General features: G+C 33.4%; 1 protein-coding gene across 1 annotated transcript; it reads right to left on the reverse strand.

The window, feature by feature from the left end:
- Positions 1–14,409: 14,409 nt before the first annotated feature.
- Positions 14,410–15,452, reverse strand: LOC133191376 (spore cortex-lytic enzyme-like). Its single transcript, XM_061327132.1, has 2 exons — positions 15,365–15,452; positions 14,410–15,147 (listed from the first exon to the last, which is right to left on the reverse strand). Exons 1-2 carry the CDS (start codon positions 15,424–15,426, stop codon positions 14,712–14,714), a joined length of 498 nt encoding a protein of 165 aa, XP_061183116.1. The 5' UTR covers positions 15,427–15,452; the 3' UTR covers positions 14,410–14,711.
- Between the last annotated feature and the right edge of the window lie 5,161 nt (positions 15,453–20,613).

The following is a 20,613-nucleotide window of genomic DNA, read 5'->3' on the forward strand; positions in this document are numbered from 1 at the left end:
TTTTTTTGTTTTTTTTTTTTTGTTTTTACATTAAAGGCAAAGTAAATGGGGATGACCTTGACATTGGTTTCTTTTTATTGTTGTATTTCCTTTCTACTCTTAAAGAATTTATTATTTAGAAAAATTATGTTTGAGATGTTAAGTTACTACGGAATTTAAGAGAATTTAAGAGAATTTAACATAAATTCTTTTAGCAATAGTTTTAATAAAAGTCATATAAGGCGCATTTTTGATAAGTTCAGACTAACTAAAATTAAAAAGATCTTGCTATTTGTTTTATTTCTCTATATAGAGATAGGACTTTCCTGTAAATTAAACGATTTAAATCAATCGCATTTTTATAGATATTAGAAATTCAAAACAATAACCGATTTATTTACCGACTCCGCATTTAAATAGCAGACACAGTTTAAAGTCAATTTAACTATAGAAACATGGGGTTATTCAAGTTCAAAATCGGTGAAAATTTTAATTTGAACTTAAATAACAAATTTCATGTTCATCAATCTCACATTTTTTTATTTTTTAGCTCAGATACACCATATATAGCTTTTAATATTTTGACCTTTTATTTTTTTATTCGTATAATTTTTGTAACACTTATATACTTGTACCTTTATACGTTGTTCATAGGGGAATTAAAACATAGAACATACTATACTTACAAGAGTAAGAAAGAAAACTGCCACATCTGTTTTATACTTGGATCTTTTACTGACGATAGACAATAAGGGCCAGCTAACAACTATATTTTACGACAAAATGAAATTCCAGAGGTGGGAATAGGTGCCTTGGAGAAGTAAGCACCCCCTGTCGAACGGCCACACCCACGGTGAGCCTAATGTATTGATCAGGTAGACGACCGTAGATCTTAAGAAATGCTGAATTTAAACGAGGTAGTTGAAATCCTTGTAAAATCAATTTATTTGTCAGTAGCCTGTCTCGTTTAAAAAATTGGTCATAGCCAGCATGTTCTTGAGTTCGAATAAGTTGGGAGACGTAATCACCATATGCAGGTGATAGCGGAAAAAAAGGGAAGTTGACGATCGAAAAGCTGAAGTCATTTAGTTTGCCATTCTAGTACAATTTTGTTGTTAATTGGCCCTTATCAGCTATAGTCTAGATGTGGAAGACTCTGTGGTGTCTTTTATTTCAAGCTCACTGGGATATATCGATGCAACAGCTTAATGGAAGTAAATATTGTTCATCGATAAAACTTTGTCGATATATCTGAGAGGCTACAGCAAGTGTTTTGACATGAATGTTTCTTTTTGTAAGTGAAATTTTTATCATGTAAAGTCTTTTTTCCTTATTAACTGGTGATATCTTCCATTTGTTCTCTTCTGGTAACTACATCGTTCATTGTATTAGTATAATTAAGCCCGATGATTTTTTTATCTGTTGACAAATGTGTAGGCAGCAGCTAGTTGTGCTCTCCTCGGGCTCCGAAAGTTGTCCATACAGACAGAAGTAAGCTCAAGCATAATTAAGATAGTTTCCTGGCATAATTGATATGCGAACGATATATATATTTAGAGAGAGAGAGAGAGAGAGAGAGAGAGAGAGAGACTACCAGGATGTCATACCAGGATGTCATGAATTTTTCATGAGTGACAAATAAACAGGGAGAAAATATTATTATTATTGAGAGGCAAAGTCATCAAAAATGTGAATATTAGCATTTTTAAATATATACATGTATGAGAGTTGGAGTGAAAGGTATATGTTTTGCAATGAAAATTTAAAAAAAAAAAAAAAACTAATATAATTGCTATGTAGGAAAACCTTTACAACATCAAAATCCTTGTCTAAAACAACAGGGTCAGGATGAGTCATATAAATTAAATTTCAAAGAAATACATAGGAGTATATTGGAACTTTTCTGAGCCCTTTTTAGTTTTTACTTAAATTTCTGAAGATCACAGCAAAACCATGATAAATTTGTTCAAATCATGACTCCTCATGGTCAAACATTGTACAGCAACATAATAATGCATGTAATTGGAAAAATTAATTGAAAAAGCTTCGAACAATGACAGGGCCATTCTAAAATTAATTAAGATTCAGCTTAAAGTTGTTTGGTGTCATCTTTTTTTAAATTGTGGACCTTAGCTCCGGGACCATATGTTTCCTTTTGCTTTTATACAGAAATTCAAAAACATTACCAGAACAGCAAGATCATTTTACCATTTCCGAATTTTGACTAGTTCCGAATAATTAATAATTTAAGAGCTGATGATTAATAAATTCAAAAGTGTAAGCATAAATTTATACATATGGTATGAAGGCTAATCTATGAGTGTTAGAATTATGTAAGTTTTGATTTTTTGCCGTCAGTGTGTGTCCGCTATCGTACTTTAAATAGGCGACATACTTTTACAGTGCAACAAATCTGAATCACCGCGACGCGTTTGTTTACAGAAAAACGTATGTAAGACGTCAATTTTTCACATAAAACAACAATTCAACTATCAAAAGTAAGTTTCATATGTATTTTAACAAATACCAAAAGCTTGCCGAAAATAAATAATTTGACCACAGGAAGATATCGGAATATTTTCGTGTTCTCATTTTACTAGTTCCGAATATCCATTATAAACACTATTTAATACGGTTAACGCTAGATGGTACAATGTACAGGTAGGCGAACACGAGTTATTGTTCATAGTACGAGTTATCGTTCATTATGTAGTAGATCTATTCACTCGTACGTGGAATATTCGACATGTGTTAAAATACATGTATACGGAAATAAATGAAATAGTCTTTATCAATATTAATGTTCACAGGTAATTTACATTTATTTCACTGACAATTTACAATTGGTAATTATATATTAAGTCGTACAGGTAAAAGTAGAAATACTAATCCATTTAAGGTAAGGTTTGCGATCACAGGGAGATAACTCTTATGAATCACTTAAGCGTTTGAAACCGGCGAAATTTAAACCAGCGATACTAAGCATTCAAGCGCTAATGAATTTCGTCTGTCAAACTCCATGACATGAACATGATGGGAATAAACAAAGGAAATTTCCAGTAGAAAATCGTATAACAATTTAAAGTGCAGGAATCTCAGAAGAATTTAGCGGACAAATGTGTAGCAGGAATGAATTTTGTTATATGCCTTTATGCCTTGTATTTTAAATGTAATGTCGTTATTTATGTTTTCATGCATATATTGGTATACTGCCTTATCCCCCATATTATTTTGTTTATATTTACAAACCTTCTCAGATAATAGCACGTGTTGCTTCCATCAAATCTTACGGGTAAATGTTTATGTTTGATGATCTAAATTCTCATTGGCTATCAATACGGAAGTTAACCTTTTGGGTGTTACTAATTTCAGTCAAAGTTCATACCCTTGGGGTGTATTCACTAGATTTCAAGTTAAAGATTCTATTGTTTCCAAAGAGTATATAAACCCGTGTAACTGTTAGACACGTTGTGCGCCCCCCCCCACCCCCCACCCCCAAGCTGGGTGAGGAAAAAATAAATACAAACTGTACTTAAGAAAAGCTCACTGTATTATGTCATAATTCCAACCTGTGTTTTGACTAAAAGAGTTAGAGCATTTTAATGTTTGTTTACTGCATTCAAGATTGATATTTTTTTTATGGATTTGGGCTCTGGACTTTTTTTTTCAATGAGAACTAATTTTCAGTACACGTGAACTTGCTGTAAGTTCTCTCACTTTAATAAAGGTTTATTAGGTATTTAACAGGTTGCACCCTTAGAAATTATGGAACGACTTGACTTTACCGGTCCCCAGAAAAACGCGCTAAAATATAGTGTCGCCGTAGGCGACTTCAATATATATGAGATAGCGTGAGCGATCGAAAAAAATTTAAAATATGAGGTTTTAAGCCTTTTTGACCCCAAAATCGAATTCTACGGTTAAAATTTTAGTTTAAAACTTCGTTTTTAAACGAAGTTTTTAACCTCGTTCTCTGAAAAAAAGTAATAACTATTGTTTATTCAGTGAAAAGGAGACACAAAATAATTGTGAACGGAGCGCGTGCGGCGCATGCTTAGTGCCGTTTCTTTTGTACTTAGCCATTTTTTTCATGTAAACAAACCAACGAGATGTCGTTGAAGCTGAATTAAGATCTTGCAAAAAATACAGATGCAACTGAATTTCTTAATTAATCTAAAAGAACAAGACACTAACCCTAATCTCTCAGATGGTATGCGAGGACTAACCCAAATCTCCCAGGCGGATGCTAGACTAACCCATGTGCGAGGACTAACCCTAATCTCTCGGATGGATGCGAGACTAACCCTAATCAGTTGAAAACTTATGGAAGGACTAACCCTAATCTTTCAGGTGGGTGCAAGACTAACCCTAACCAGTCGAAAAATGTGCAAAACCAACCCTTATCAGTTGAGTGACGTAAGTCTTACGTCATAGTGCAATGAGCACGCGGATCTTGCGGATCTGGGGACCGGTAAAGTAAAGTCTACCCGAAATTATGTTAAGATATTAGGCATTTTGACTAAATTGTCGTCGTCTATTGCTCCTGTTAAATTTATTAGGCCATAATTCTTAAAGCTAGGAGATAGGTTTTAAGGTATTCTTAAATAAATAAGGGGTTTTTCTAAATTACCCGAGGCCTTTTCCCCCGGCTAGGTTGGGCTAGCGTTTCCGTACGCTAGGTTGGGGGGTGATTTTTATACGGTTGTTGGGATTTTTTTTTTTTTTTTTGACAAGGCAGGAATTTACAGTTGTTATTTTTTTTATACTGTTTTTTTTTTCGTTTGTCTATACAAAGGTTAATAAATTTTGTTGTTTGTTGGAACTGGTGTGTTCATTACGACTGACATGAGGTGTTGAATTAAGGTACAAATAAGTTCGGAAATAAGACCAAGCAGAATCTCAAATCAAAATAAGAACCTGGGAAATAATAAACATGAAATTATAGGAGAGTGTACAAAAAATATTCTAGAACCACTAATGAAAATGGTGTTCTAAAGTTTACTCCTATTACAAATGTAAGACTTTAGAGTGATGCACGATTGATGACGCAATAAAAGAGGACTAGTAAGTTTATTTTCTGAACTGCGCAAGTTGCACGGTTATTCAAGTCAGCAGGAGCAAAGAATCAGATGGATTGTAAATCATGCACTTCACCGCTTCATTTAAACATGTTAAATGACATCACGAACGAAAGAAAGAATAGATGTGGGAGCATCCTGTTACACTCTGCATGGTGCATGCAGTATACACTCCGAACAGGGAAGAGAAGTCACGGAGCATTTGACAGTTTGATATAGTTGCATCAGACAGGTAATTATTTAACTGTTAATTTTAAAATAAGTATTCGAGGTTCATAATCGCGTATTACAACTACGAATTACGGAAAGTTGTCAATGACCTAAACGGACATAAACAGTAATGAATGAACAGATCAGGGTGCATGTTAATCCGAGATTCCTCTGACTCTAAACCCTGCTTTTATCAGTTTACATGTATATTGTAACATGTGCAGCGAATAACGGATTAGGTGCATGTGACTAAAATCCCACAATGCATCCCACTTTTTTTTTTAAATCTCTCTCAATTTTTTAATAGAATCAGGAAAGCATTTTCATCATTTTTTTAATGAAATTGTTTGAATTATTGATCGACACGTTTTTTTTTCACTGAAAATTAGTTCTCATTGAAAAAAAAGTCCAGAGCCCAAATCCATAAAAAAAATATCAATCTTGAATGCAGTAAACAAACATTAAAATGCTCTAACTCTTTTAGTCAAAACACAGGTTGGAATTATGACATAATACAGTGAGCTTTTCTTAAGTACAGTTTGTATTTATTTTTTCCTCACCAAGCTTGGGGGTGGGGGGGGGGGGCGCACAACGAAACCCAAAAAGGTCATCGGACATTATTATTAAGGGGGCACAAGCATACAGTAGCTATGTTTTCTATTGTATTCTATATATCGGCAAAATTATTGGGGGCAGGGGCATCCCCCCCCCCCCCAGCCCCCATCGGTTCCTACGGCCATGTGGATAGTTTTGATTTAGATTGAATGGTTTTAGTGAGGGCCTGGGAATACTTTCTGTGAATGAAGTTCTATTTTTATTAGTATCTAATTTTTTAAATAAAAAGAGATCCAGATTATGCATGACTATTTATGAATAATCTTAGGGTGTGTTTTAGAAAATTCACTCATCAAGCTTATATGATTGCATTCATCTAATTCAATCTGTAGAAATGTATACATTTATTTTTATAACAGTTGTACCATTATCAGTTATAAAGTGAGTATGTTGGAAATTCATTCATTTCATCTTTTTTATCATTCCTTTCAATATATGAAAATGAACACACAATTTCAGATAATGGATCATTAATTGGAAAAGATTCAGAAAAAAGTACTTCAATTCTTGCTTAGAAGATCTGTGCCATCTATCAAGTAAAGACTATTATATTCCAGCTCATGAATGTTCAAGAAAGTTGGTCGAGGACAGTGGAACCAGATATGCCAATACCAGTGGCCCAGGATTTGGAGGAGACTAGATACCCAATAAATGTTATCCATGGAAACAATGATTCCACAACAACATTCTATCTAGTGTTTTCCTTATATTAAAAAAAAAATAAGTCTGAGATGATTACAGTACATTGCTTCTCCATCTTTGAACTTGTAAGTTGTATTCAGTAAAATGAATGTGTGCATCAGATGTATTAGTTGAAGGTGGCATATGTCTGCTTAACAAGTTTCTATGTAGCATTCAAAAAGTGTTTGTAAAATTTCATGTAAATTGTTGTAGCAGAATATCCATAGATAATGGACAGAATATGTATCTGTGTCATTATGGCATTGTTAGTATTCATGACAGTGTAATAACTTTGCAGAATTTTACAATTTGACTAATATTGGAAGTACTTGCATTGAAAACTCATTAAAATATGAATTTGTAACTTGAAATCCAATGTTATTGTTTTCTTACATACAGCTGCATTTATCCAGAATCTGAGACTGATCAAAGTCGCCCTCATGGTGCAGTGGTTAGAGGGTTTGCTCTAGAATCACAGAGGAAGGAGTTGATCCTTGCATTGCAGGTTCGAATCCCACTGCGGGACTTGGAGACTGGTCCTTCGGATGAAACCATATAAACCAAAGTCCCGTATTGCAGTATTTGCTGACACGGAAAAGATCCCTCACTGATCAAAGGCCATAAGTGTCGAGTACTGTCTAAATTTGCAGCCCTCTACTGGCAAGTGGTGGCGTCTCAATATGAGTGAAAAAGTGTTAAACAAATGAACAAACTAATAAAATGATTGATATGTAGATATATGTTACTGCTGTTAAGATAGCAGCTACCTAGATACAATGAGTGCAACATTTCACTCAGATGATAGGATGTAAAGCCTCACCAGTCATAGATGAGTAGACATTAGCTAAGGATGTCTAGAAATTAATACATGTAGATAAAATCTTTTGGAATGATTAAATCAACATGAGGTCAAAAAGCTTTTATTGGTTTGTACTTAAACTTGTTTTCCAACAGCAGCATACTAAGAAACCATGATGAACAAATACATTTACATGTATACACTTCAAGTATGTTATAAATACATGTATTTCTAAAAGGTGTTGAAACATAATTCCATTGACTATTTCATCAATAATATTGTAAAGGTGCTTTAAGTAGGATATGTATACCAAAAGTCTTTCCATGAACTGATTATTTAGTAGCATAGATGGGGTGTTATTGTGGTCAATTTTCTGCCAAAAAAAATTTCATATAAAATCTAGTATGATGAGTACACTTTCTCAAAATCGTATCAATGTTTACTTTAAAATGCAGAAAAAGTCTGATTTTATGTACAAAACCCGTTATATAGCCTCTGTTTCCATGGAAACGGTATTGGGGACATACATATTTTTTTAGTTCATTGTAATGAAAATGATCCAGTTAACAATTTCTTGAATTTTCGTGGAATCGGTAGATATGGATAGTGGTGATTTTACTTGTTTGTTGCCATGGCAACGGTTTCACTTTATTATGGAAAATTGAAAAAAACCTCTTTTTTTACCCAAATTTTTACATTTTAAATAACAGAAATATAAATTTAAGATAAATTAAGCATAAAATATATTAAATCATGCCATTTTGATTATTTTAATATGATAATATACAAAATAAATCAATTTTTTTCATTGAAAATAATTAAACATGTAAAGCGTCAAATACCTCAAATTTGGCGTCTTTTACTCAAAAAACGGGACGGGCAATATCTTTTAAAATCGTGTTAATTGATGAAACTATTCTTCCCAAACAAATTGATGTATGACATATATACAATTTTAAAAAAATAAAATTTGGAGGGTGTCGCAAACCTTACCTTAATACGTTAGTTTTCTGTCATTTCTTCATTGTAAATGTGACTGTTATTTCTCTTTATCCTTTGGAAATAACACCTACTTACTGGTAAGCATTGATTTTAACTTTTCCTAGGAATGTCAATTGATAATGCTTGGGACGCAAATTTTTAATATAGGGTGGAATTGCATGGGAACCGCTAGGGTATTCGGAACTCGTCGGCTTATTTTTTTGTATATTAAATATTGGATTAATTATTTATTAATTAATCCTGTGGACACCTGTCACATCTGTGCTTTCGCCCCCTGCTGGGTTAAAGTCAGACCTGCAGTGCAGTTCTTTGTTTTTACTGGAATTGGCACTGTTGACAATACCCAGATGTATGCACCTATCTAGGGTACTGATACTTTGTATGATATTTAAGCTGTGGATAATTACGAGGACTTCCGAAAGTCCCCCACTTCATTCTGACCAATCACAGGTCTTCTATTTCTAGTACCCGGTATATCTGTTGAGGGAAACCACACACTTGCCAATTTTGGGAAATTGTTTGCAAGGGCAAGGCCTTTTTGTACTTTCGTCCCACCTGCCCAACTCTCACCAATAATTTATGCTTAATTAGTTGAATTTTAGTTTAGTTTTAGTTAGTTTATTAGTTAGTTCTTGGAGAACGCAGCACAGTTAAGGCTGCAATAAGGAGGCGGGGCCTAATTTTTACGGGAAATGCTTACGATGACATCACACAAAAATACATGTTCTTCAAATTACCACAAAATGAAATGATACGCTATTTTAAACTGTTGGATAGCTTTAAACTACATCAATACTTACTATTGCATGTATTTTTATCGTTGGTTAAATCCCACACGGCAATATATAAACAATTCACAGATCGCAATGCACTTGTCAATGTGACGTCATATCGTAAAATTTGACGCAGTTTGTATGCAGTGAGAGACGGATCAAGTTATACTTTATACAATGAAAAATGTGTTTTCTAATTAAATAAAATATTATTTGCAGACATATAAGAGGCCATTAACTTGGATGCGATGTCTATTTTATGATTTTATTCATATACTTTCCGTACATTCCCTAGACAAGTGAAACTGCCGTACATTTGTATGCAGATTCATTAAAGGGTAATAGAAGGGCCGTAATAAATCGATATATTGCAAGGGCTTACCCTCAATGAATTACGACAAGCTTTTACACATTAACTCAAGAGGTAAGAAGATATTTGAAAAGTGCTGCGAACCTGATGAAATCTTGCAAATGAATTAATTATATCTACATTTAATGTACTTGACCAGCAAAATATTCAATACACGGTCTAACAAATGTAATTTTAGCAATTACTAAGTATATAGTAGAGTCTACGGAAACCGCAGGTGCCAGGTAAAGTATTTTTTCTACCTGGCACCAACCGGCTTCCGTAAGAATCTATATAGGTTCGCAGCACTTTTCACAAACTACAAAGAGTGTTGAAAATAATTATAAATTAATCTTAGATTTTTAACTTGGTTATGCCCTTGCAATATGGGAATTTATAGATGACCTCAATACTGCAGGTATATTTGCTAAGATCACGTGACTGCCACATTACGTGACAAATCTAAATAAGAAATCTAAACGTCCTCAACATGTAATTTTCAGCCACATTACATTTGTCAGATAATAGTAAAGGTCTGAAAAGAATCGCCCATCCTTGTAAAGAATGTATTTTCTGTCTAAAAAATTCGCCGATATTTCCATTTGGCACCTTAACTGTACTGCGCATAGTATTATTCCTCATTTTTAAATTCGCCTACACACATTATTATGTAATGTTTCATAATATACCTGTGTGCTCAACTAAATAAAACCATGGATTCATTTCACCCAAGCCTGTCTTACATGTTTTTATTTCTTATGCATCAGTTGGGCTAGTTCTTATTTACATACAGGAAGAAAATAACTAGTAAAATGAGTACCCATGTTAACTTGCTAAAATAAAAAGTTTTTTTGAAAGGCTGAACTTTTATGAAACAACATTTAATTCCGCAAGTCATTGAACTACTTTGACAAACAAATTAGATTTTGAAATAATACCGTCATATATTTATAGCACGGCCTACTCGGTTCCCTATTCGCAACTGGTCAAACGACTGTAGTCATATTGATATTGAAGCATTAATTAATGAAGGCTTAATGTTAGTTTATGTCATGTTCCTCTGAAGCTATGGTTGGGCCACAATATCGGTTAAAGTTTTTATGTGATAAAGGAGGATATTTGTTAAACGTTTTTAAGAGCAACGGGTCCTAGAAGATACATTTGAGCATCTTAGCCCATTGGATTCAAATCATTTCCCTTTAAAGGATATACTACTATACCATATACTACTATACCCAAGACTTTGTTTCGCTAAAAGTTTAACAATATAACAGGTAACTATTTTAAATATTATTTTTTTCTCAATGCTTTTTAGCACTGTTATGTACGCAGTCGTTTGTATCGTCAACGCCTGAATGACCATACGTGGGAGTTTTGGTTGTCCATATGCGAATATCTATGTGCATATTTTTATTACATGGACGTAATGAATTATTTCTAGCTGGAAAGGTTCTATGTATAACAAGTTTTTTTAATTTTCTGCTCCTCACTTACTGGTACAGAAACTTGATAGAATTAATGTGGTGTGTTTGTAAATATATTTATATTACAAACGCTACTCTATGTTTATTTTATCAATTAAAAGTTAAAATAGATTAAATACGAGCATAAATATTGTAATGTATATAAATAACAATTTTATCTCATGTTAAGGTTCTTCTTTTGTTTTGAACTTAAACTTACAATATTAATTTTAGTCATACGTTAAATTTATTTTTCAAATAAATTCGAAATAACAGATAGAACCTTTCTCATCTGTTTCAAAGAAAGAGAAAGGCATTGAAGGCAAACTATCATCTTAACTGTATGAGTCAGTTACAGACTTCAACTTATCAACTCATATGTATTATTACACTGTCTTCACTTGCATTTCTTGATGGGCAAGACATGAAAAAGAACACCTTGACACTTTGTCAGACTGGATTAAATGTATCAGATGTATTTTAAAATCGCGCATTAAAAGATTGAGGGGCAATATGAAAACCATTTATCCTTCTGTTTTCAATAATCCAGAAGTGAAAAAAAGAATTAGATATATTACATGATCAGTACGTACTGGTCCCTGCTGACAAAGCAGGTAACAATATTGTCTTTGTTTGTAAGGCTCATTATATTAAATGTATTTTAGAGGAACTTGGATTTAATTTAACAAGTGGTAATCCAATTTATACTCATAGTTCCCTTTTTAAGGAAGAAATTCTTCAAAATCATACGTCAGTTTTGAATATTTTTAATATTCCAAACAACCAAAATAAATTTGAATTACCATATCTACTGGATTCCGAAACTTAATAAAAATCCTTACAAAAAGGATATATAGCGTGTTCCACTAAATGTTCAACCAAGCCTCTTTCTTCGCTCCTCACTAAGATATTAACAGTAGTGAAGGAGAAACTTCAAGAGTACTGTGCAACAATATATTCGAGAAGTGGTGTAAATCAGATGTGGATACTTCAAAAAATTCCAAGGAACTTTTGGAAAATTTGAAACCACAAGATTTTACCAAAATCAACAGCTTAAAAACTTACGGCTTTTCAACTTTATACACAACCATTCCCCACGATAAATTCCAGTCCAGGTCCAGGTTTTTTTTTTATATCAATGACAGCTGCTTTTTCAATAAAAATGGAACTTGTAAATTTACTTAACTTGTCATTTGTCATTTGCAAAATTATTTTGTTAAAAAGCATTCTGATTGTACACAAAAGTACTCTGAAGCTGACATTAAAAAAATGCTAAAGTTTCTGATTGACAATATCTATGTTATTTTTTGAGACCAGGTCTTCCAACAATCTATTGGAATTTCCATGGGTACCAATTGCGCCCCGTTATTAGCAGACCTTTTTTTGTATTCATATGAAGCAGAATTTGTCCAAAATCTTATACTTGAAAAGAAGAAAACACTTGCTGTGGCCTTCAACTCGACATTTAGATATATCGACGACGTATTGTCAATTAACAATGGTTATTTCCATTCTTATGTCGATACGATATATCCCGGTGAGCTTGAGATAAAAGATACCACAGAGTCTAACACATCTGTTTCATATTTGGATATTTTACTTGAAAAAGACGTTAATGGTAATCTAACAATCAAGCTTTATGATAAACGTGATGACTTTAATTTTTCAATCGTCAACTTCCCTTACTTTAGCAGCAGTATACCTTCATCACCTGCATACGGAGTTTATATCTCTCAGTTGATTCGATACGCAAGAGCATGCTCTACGTTTGTACAATTTCTAAAACGAGGTAAATTATTCAAAAACAAGTTGATGAAACAAGAATATCAGCAGTCTCGTTTAAAGTCATCATTTCGTAAGTTTTATGGTCGATACAATGACCTTGTCAGCAATACAATTTATCATTGAGTCAAATGCTGACTGACGTTTTTCATACTAATTGTAGGCCATTATTTACACACTGAATTGTCGACAGATTTTTCCGTTATTTCCCGATCATGACAAGGAGCTTACGGCGGGTGTAACCGGTCTGCAGGGGATGCTCACTCCTCCATGGCACCTGATCCCACCTCTGATGTTTTAGAGGTCCGTGTTTGCTCTGCTCTTATTTTGTAATGTTTAATGAATTTTTGAGCTTGAATACTGTTCGTTATCTCCATATATTTCATTGTTAATGCCTTCATATAACAAGGGAAAAAAAGATCTCATTTCAAGTCAAAATGAAAGTATTATCTGAGGTAAAAAAAAGTATCATTGGGTCGTATTTTGGCTTATGATTTTCATACCAATTTTTAATTGTTAGGCCTTTGTTTTTATACTGAATTTGGCTATGGAACATTCCGTCCACCTTATCAATATTTAGAGCTAACAGCAGGTGCAACTGGTTGACAGGGGATGCTTACTACTCTCAGCCACCTGATCATACCTCTAAAATTTCCGGGGTCCATGTTTTATGCCCTGTTATCAGATTTGTATAGCTTGTGGATTTTTTTAGATTGATCACTGGTTGTTATCTTCATCTTTTTTCACTTTTGATATTGAATTGCACGACATTGCACGTACATATACTTTCTTTTGACAATCGTATTAGATCTTAATGCATTATTTTTATTTATTTACTTTTTATTATTTTTACTTCATAAGAACATTTTGCATAATATTTATACGAAGTGATAACATAAGGTTGTTGCTATCCGTTCTCAATAGTAGTATAATAATATAGGACAAAGTATATGAAACAAATACAAAATATTTTGGTGCTATTTTTTGGTTTTAAGAGGAATTAAAGTAAGACAAGGAACACACGTTTTGCTTGCAATAGTAATTGACCTTACAAGGAGAAGCCACTTTTAATCGAGATTTAATGATAAACATTTATGCATGTATTAAATAATGACAGAAAATTATTCACAGCTGGTCAAACATAACAACTAAACTGTATGACAAACAAGATGACTTTTTTTTTCATCGTCAATTTTTTCTTATTTATGTAGTAATATTCCCCTATCATCTGCATATGGTTTTTATGCCTCCTCCTATATATGCTCTGAGAATGACCAAGTTTTAAACTGAGATGAGCTGCTGACAAATAAATTGATTTTACAAGGATTTCAACAATTTTGCTTAAAGTCAGTATTTCGTAAATTCTGCGGTCTTAAGAATGTCTTTGTTAGCAAAGATAATCTATGATTAGGTCGTATTTTGACCGATATATTTCATACATACTAATTGTTAGGACTTTGTCTTTATACAAAATTTTTCAAGGGATTAATCCATCTACCTGATCAATAGATAGGACTCACGGTGGATGTCACAGGTCTACAGGGGATCCTTTCTTCTCCTAGGCACGTGATCCCACATCTGAAATTTCCGGGAGTCCTTGTTTTATGCTCTGTTCACAGATTTGTGTTCTTTTAGTGAATATATAGAGCTCAAATATTTGTAACAGGAAAGGAGAAAACATATTTTAACTCTTTTTTGATATCACATTCGCAAAATATTTCCGACACAAAAGTTATAGTAAAAATTCAACATTGCAGTAGTAAAATGTTTATTCTGGTATAGGTTATGTTAACTCACTTGTACCGATCTTAATCTATTATGAATACAAACAAAAAAGAATGATGTTGATAATGATTAATCAATCAGAAAATGATTTTTTAGAAGTACATGTTTGTCATATAAAGCTCTTCGGTTTTGTTCTGTTGGAAATTTTACAAATAATAATGGTACAAAATACTACACAAAAATTTATATTTGATATTATCCACTGGCAGCAACGCGACACACAAAATAATGGTTTCCTATCTTCAATTTATTGGTAGCTCTCCACCATTTATTAGATCTTGTGGAACGACAGGGATCAAATGCGCAGTAATCTGTGGCACATCTTGTTGGATCTCTCTGCCGATTACATAATGCGTCACCAGATGCTTTTATTGCGTTTTTGTATTCCTGTGTATTCCTTCTTTGGGCATCGTTCCAAGCTTGTGTATGCGCCGTCATATGTAGCGTGTCATACTGGTATTCTCTCCCGTTTGTTCTCTTCTGATAAACTACGTCGTTTATGGTGTTCGGATATGCCTGGTGATTTTTTCGGTTTACAATGGTGTAGGCAACGGCGAGTTGTCCTCTCATCGGTTCTCCTCGGGCTTCTCCGAAAACAATCCTAGCGACAGTCTTAATGTTTGCGTCTGTACTGTTAAATAAAGAAAAATTAAAGATAACAAGAAAAATTTAAACTTATAAATGACCAAAAAATGTTTAATGTTTTTAAAAGAAATTTAATTTTTTTCTCATCCGTGATCATGCAGTACTGTTTTTTCGAATAAAATGTTAAAGTTCTGTTCCAAATTATCAGAAACATAAAGAAAAACATTGTTTAAATGTTCTATGAGATATTTTAATGCTCTTACCAGATTTGTCCAAAGGTTGTCCATACAGACAGGACTAGGCCTATAATGGCATATCTAAGCATGATTACCGTAATAAAGCTGAAGTCTTCTGGCATAATCCGCATGTGAACAAACTTTATATAGAGAGAGCCACTGACCCTTTATAGGTGTCACAACCTCTTGGTTCACGTCAAATCATGGCTGACGCAAAATAATTCCTGATTCTTCCCTTCCGATTCGGGTATTTTAATACGAGACTGGAGTTGAATTTTTTTATGAGATGAAAAACAATACGTAAACTTCCTGTATTGACTAGATTCATTATAATTTAATGCGTGCTAATTTTTCTATATACTGTTTTTGAGTGGGGAGTGATTGGGTCCTGGACTTGATTTTCAAGCACCTGCTCGACTTCGACCGAAACAAACTTGCGTGCCTTGCTGGATGGCTATGTATTTTTTTGTACTAAAATCTTTATAAAGAATTGTTTTACAAGATCTGAAAAGGAAACTTCTCAAAAATTTGTTTTCAATTAATACCACCTACTCAAAGTTGCGCATTTCTGGTAAGAATATATAGAAAAATTTATTACTGTTGTGCAACCTATAGTCGACTTTCACATTACCATCGCCATTTTAAGTCAAAGGTCAATCGGCGTAAACAAACACGGCGTCAGTAGAAACAAAATGGCTTATAGATCAGAGGGTCAAGCAATATGTCGCATTTTGTATTATTCTGTAACAAAGAGCGAATCGGCCAGCAATATAGTCGTTTATCGTTTCTCCCGATGTGAACACGTACACCAGACTGCCGTGAAAAGAGACATAAATTAGTTTTTAAAATCAATGAATACCGTTTCATACATGATGACATTTTAATAATACTCGAAATCAATTATATTACTATGTTTCATTCTAAACAGCCTTTTTTCAAGGGAGGTTCATTATTATAATTGTGGTATTTTAGATCTAAACTGTATGGAAAGCAATCGCAACTGCCTGCGATGCCTTATTTAATAGTATTCATAATAGTATACATGTATATCTAAGCTAACATTCGTGTGTAGAGAGAGAGAGAGAGAGAGAGAGAGAGAGAGAGATGATGTCTCAATGATGTTATTATCAGTTTATACTCATTAAAATTGAGCTCTTATATTGAAAGGTTTTCTTTAGTTTTTGTGACAAAATCACTTGGTTCAGAATATTTTTTTCTTCTTAAATTATTCTTCCCTTAGATTAAGTCATTTTAAAGTTGCTATACAGAGAAAACTTTAGTTTATATGTTACTTATGTGTTATATCTGTATAATATGTAGGTTTATTTTGAATATTCATAAGCAAGTTTCCAAGGTTGCTGACAGTCTGTACACCTTGTGAAAATTAAAAAAAAACCTAATATAATTGCTATGTAGGAAAACCTATAAAACACCAAAATCCTTGTCTAAAACAACAGGGTCAGGATGAGACATATAAAATAAATTTCAAAGAAATACATAGGAGTATATTGGAACTTTTCTGAGCCCTTTTTAGTTTTTACTGAAATTTCTTACAGCTCTCTTCAGATCACAGCAAGACCATGATAAATTTGTTCAAATCATGACTCCTCATGGTCAAACATTGTATAGCAACATAATAATACATGTAATTGGAAGATTTAATTGAAAAAGCTTCCAACAATGATAGGGCCATTCTAACTTTAATTAAGATTCATCCCTAAGTTGTGTGGTGTCATCCTTTTTTTTTAAATTGTGGACCTTAGCTCCGGGGACCATATGTTTTCCTATTGCTTTTATACAGGAATTCAAAAACATTCCCAGACCAGCAAGACCATTATAGTCATGTTGATATTGAAACATTAATTAATGAAGGGTTAATGTTAGTTTATGTCAAGTTCCTCTGAAGCTATGGTTGGGCCACAATATCGGTTAAAGTTTTTATGTGATAAAGGAGGATATTTGTTAAAAAATTGTTTTAAGAGCTACGGGTCCTAGATGATACATTTGAGGGTCTTGGCCCATTGGATTCAAATTATTTCCCTCCAAAGGATATACTATTATACCTAAGACGTTGTTTCGCTAAAAGTGTTAACAATAAAGTAAGTAACTATTGTAAATATTTTTTTTCCAATCTCAATGTGTTTTTAGTACTGTTATGTACCCTGTCGTTTGTATCGTCCACGCACGCCATAAGTGGGAGTTTTTGTTGTCCATATGCGAATATCTATGTGCATATTTTTATAACGTGGATGGATGTAATGAATTGTTTCTAGCTAGAGAAGTTCTTTGTATAACACGTTTACTTGATTTTCTGCTACTCACTTATTGGTACAGAAACTTGGTGTTACATACTAAAGGGTATAAATACCTGGCTTTACTACCTTGACGGAATTAATCTGGTGTGTTTGTAAATATATTTATTTTACAAACATTACTTTCTCTTATTTTATCAATTACGAAAAGTTAAAATAGACTAAATACGAGCATAAATATTGTAATGTATATAAATAACAAATTTATCTCAGGTCAAGCTTCTTCTTTTGTTTGGAACTTAAACTTACAATATTCATTTTAATCATACGTTGAATTTACATGTATTTTTTAATGAATTCGAAATAACAGATCTTTTTCATCTGTTTCAAAGAAAGAGAGAGGCATTGAAGGCAAACTATTATCTAAGCTTTATGATTAGTTGAAGACTTCAAGACTTTTATGTAGTAATATACTATCTTCACCTGCATTTCTTGTTAATGCCTTAATATAACAAGGGAAAAAAGGATCTCATCTCAAGTCAAAATGAAAGTATTATCTGAGGAAAAATTATCATTGGCTCGTATTTTGATTGATGTTTTTCATACCAATCGTTAGGTCTTTGTTTTTATACTGAATTTGGCTACGGAATATTCCGTCTACCTTATCAATATTTAGAGCTAACAGCGGGTGCAACCGGTCGACGGGGGATGCTTACTATAGTCTTCACCACCTGATCCCACCTCTAGAATTCCCGGGGGTCAATGTTTTATGCCCAGTTATCAGATTTGTATTGCTTGTGGATTTTTTTAGATTGATCAATGGTCGTTATCTTCACCCTTTTTCACTTTAGATATTGAATTGCACGACATTGTACGTACATGTACCTTCTTTTGACAATCGTATTAAATCCTAATGCATTATTTTAATTTATGAACGTTTTATTTTTTCTCAGAAAAAGAAGAAAAAAATCAACCACTCAATGACATTTAATATACCCTTGTTTAGACACATATACAGTGTAGAGTGGCTCTTGGAACTGTTCTCCCCTGACTTTAAATGAAGATATTAAATCAGATCTTCACCTTTTTCATTGCCCTAAAATATTCATTTATAAATCTTCATGATTTTGTTTTAAATTTCAGCATTTGCTGATGGGTATGTTGCAAAGATTTGTTGAGTTTCTAATTTTCAATTTAAGAGTTCCAATTATTTTTGGTTTGTTTTAAAACATTATGACCCAGAGGGTTTGTTGTGTCAAAGACTGCAACAGCAGTGGATACAACTTGAAAAAATGGAGAGAACAGTTTTGCGAAATACACTCATGCAACTATGGTACATCAAGGTGCATATGTTCACCACCCTTTCAGTTATTTACATTTCCTACTGAACTTCGTGATGCCCATGCAAGGTTTGTATGGAGAAAAAATATAAACAGGACCTCAACTGATGGGAGGAACATCTGGTCACCAAATGACAATTCTCTCGTTTGTTCCAAGCATTTTGTTGATGGCGCACCCTCACTACTCCATCCTTATCCCACCATCAATTTGGGGCATATGTCTTCCATTGTTTCCAAGGCCCGCTTACCTCCAACTAGAAGACAATTACATCAAGAACCACCCCCCCAAAAAAAGATGTCTGAGAGCCTAGATGACTTTGTACACACATTTACACTTGATCATGATTATGCAAATCATTGTATCCACTGTATTGAAAAATCAAAAGAGATTTCAGCACTCAAATCAAAAATCAATGAACTCCAAATTGAGTTAATAAAGCAAAAGAAACTAAAGCAAAAACCAGATTCCATTACAGAGACAGTCTTAAAAAGTAACATATCTGTAAGATTCCATACTGGTTTGCCTTCCTTAGATGCATTCAATACCATTTACAAAGTTATTGAGCCAAAGATAAAGAAAACTAAGTACTAGAGAGGCCCTAAGCATGTGTTCCAGACCCTCAAACATAAGGCGTTCAAAAAATCAGGCCTAGGGCCACAAAGATTTCTGTCATTAAAAGAGGAGATGGCATTGACTCTTATGAAGTTAAGACTCGGTCTTTTAAATGAAGATTAGGCCACAAGGTTAAACATTAGCACTCCACAAATCTCAAAAATCTTCAAAACATGGATCAAGATACTATCCAAATTTCTTGGTACCCTTGTGTTCAATCCATCTAAAGCAAAAAATAGTCATCTGTGCGCCATATCATAGAATGTACTGAAGTATTTTTGGAGAAACCACAGAACCTAGAAGTGCAGACAAAAACATGGTCTGACTACAAACATCATCACACCGCTAAGTTTTTGATCAGCATCAACCCATCTGAGATGATTAATTTTCTTTCCGACTGTTGGGGAGGTAAAACCAGTGATAAGTACATCACAAATCAATCTGGTTTTTACAGTTTGATAGAACCCTATGATGTTATCATGGCGGATAGAGGATTTCAAATCAAAGAAGAAGTTATGCTTCTTCATGCCAATTTGATGGTCCCACCCGGACGCAGAGGAGATTGTCAAATGTCAGCTGATGAAGTACAGCAAACAAAACATACAGCGAACAGGCGTATATATGTTGAGCAAGCCATTCGCAGGATGAAGTATTTCAGAATTCTGAAGCATGAAGTCCCTGCTACTTTATTTCAGCACTTAGATGATATAATTAAAACTGTTGCAGACATTTGCAACTTATATCCTCCCTTGCCTAAGTACCAATAAAATATTTCAAAATTTTCTTTCATGTACTAGTATAGCACCTACAAGAACAAGTGAAACTGTTTTTGTGTAGATAACTTTTCTATTCAAAGTCACATTTTTTATTGAAGTAAACAACAAACAAACACTTAAATAATATTTAACACTCACTATGAATTAACACAATTATTCTCTATCTATCAATACTCATAATTCACTTGGATGTAGAACATTTAAAACAAAACCACTTTTCTTTCTGCTTTAGTACTGTTTGTGTAACATTTACACATTTAAAATGAAACCACAAATTGCATTCATCACAAGCAAT

Source organism: Saccostrea echinata, unplaced genomic scaffold (assembly GCF_033153115.1).
Source record: "Saccostrea echinata isolate AGI-Se365-2 ecotype Australia unplaced genomic scaffold, CSIRO_AGI_Sech_v1 ptg000023l, whole genome shotgun sequence".
Taxonomy (NCBI): Eukaryota; Metazoa; Mollusca; class Bivalvia; order Ostreida; family Ostreidae; genus Saccostrea; species Saccostrea echinata.

Excerpts from the sequence above, each read along its gene's own strand:
- LOC133191376 (XM_061327132.1), bottom strand. The coding sequence starts at position 15,426 with ATGCTTAGATATGCCATTATAGGCCTAGTCCTGTCTGTATGGACAACC. Across the intron at positions 15,148-15,364 it reads ACAACCTTTGGACAAATCTG|TACAGACGCAAACATTAAGA; the intron begins GTAAGAGCATTA and ends TTTATTTAACAG.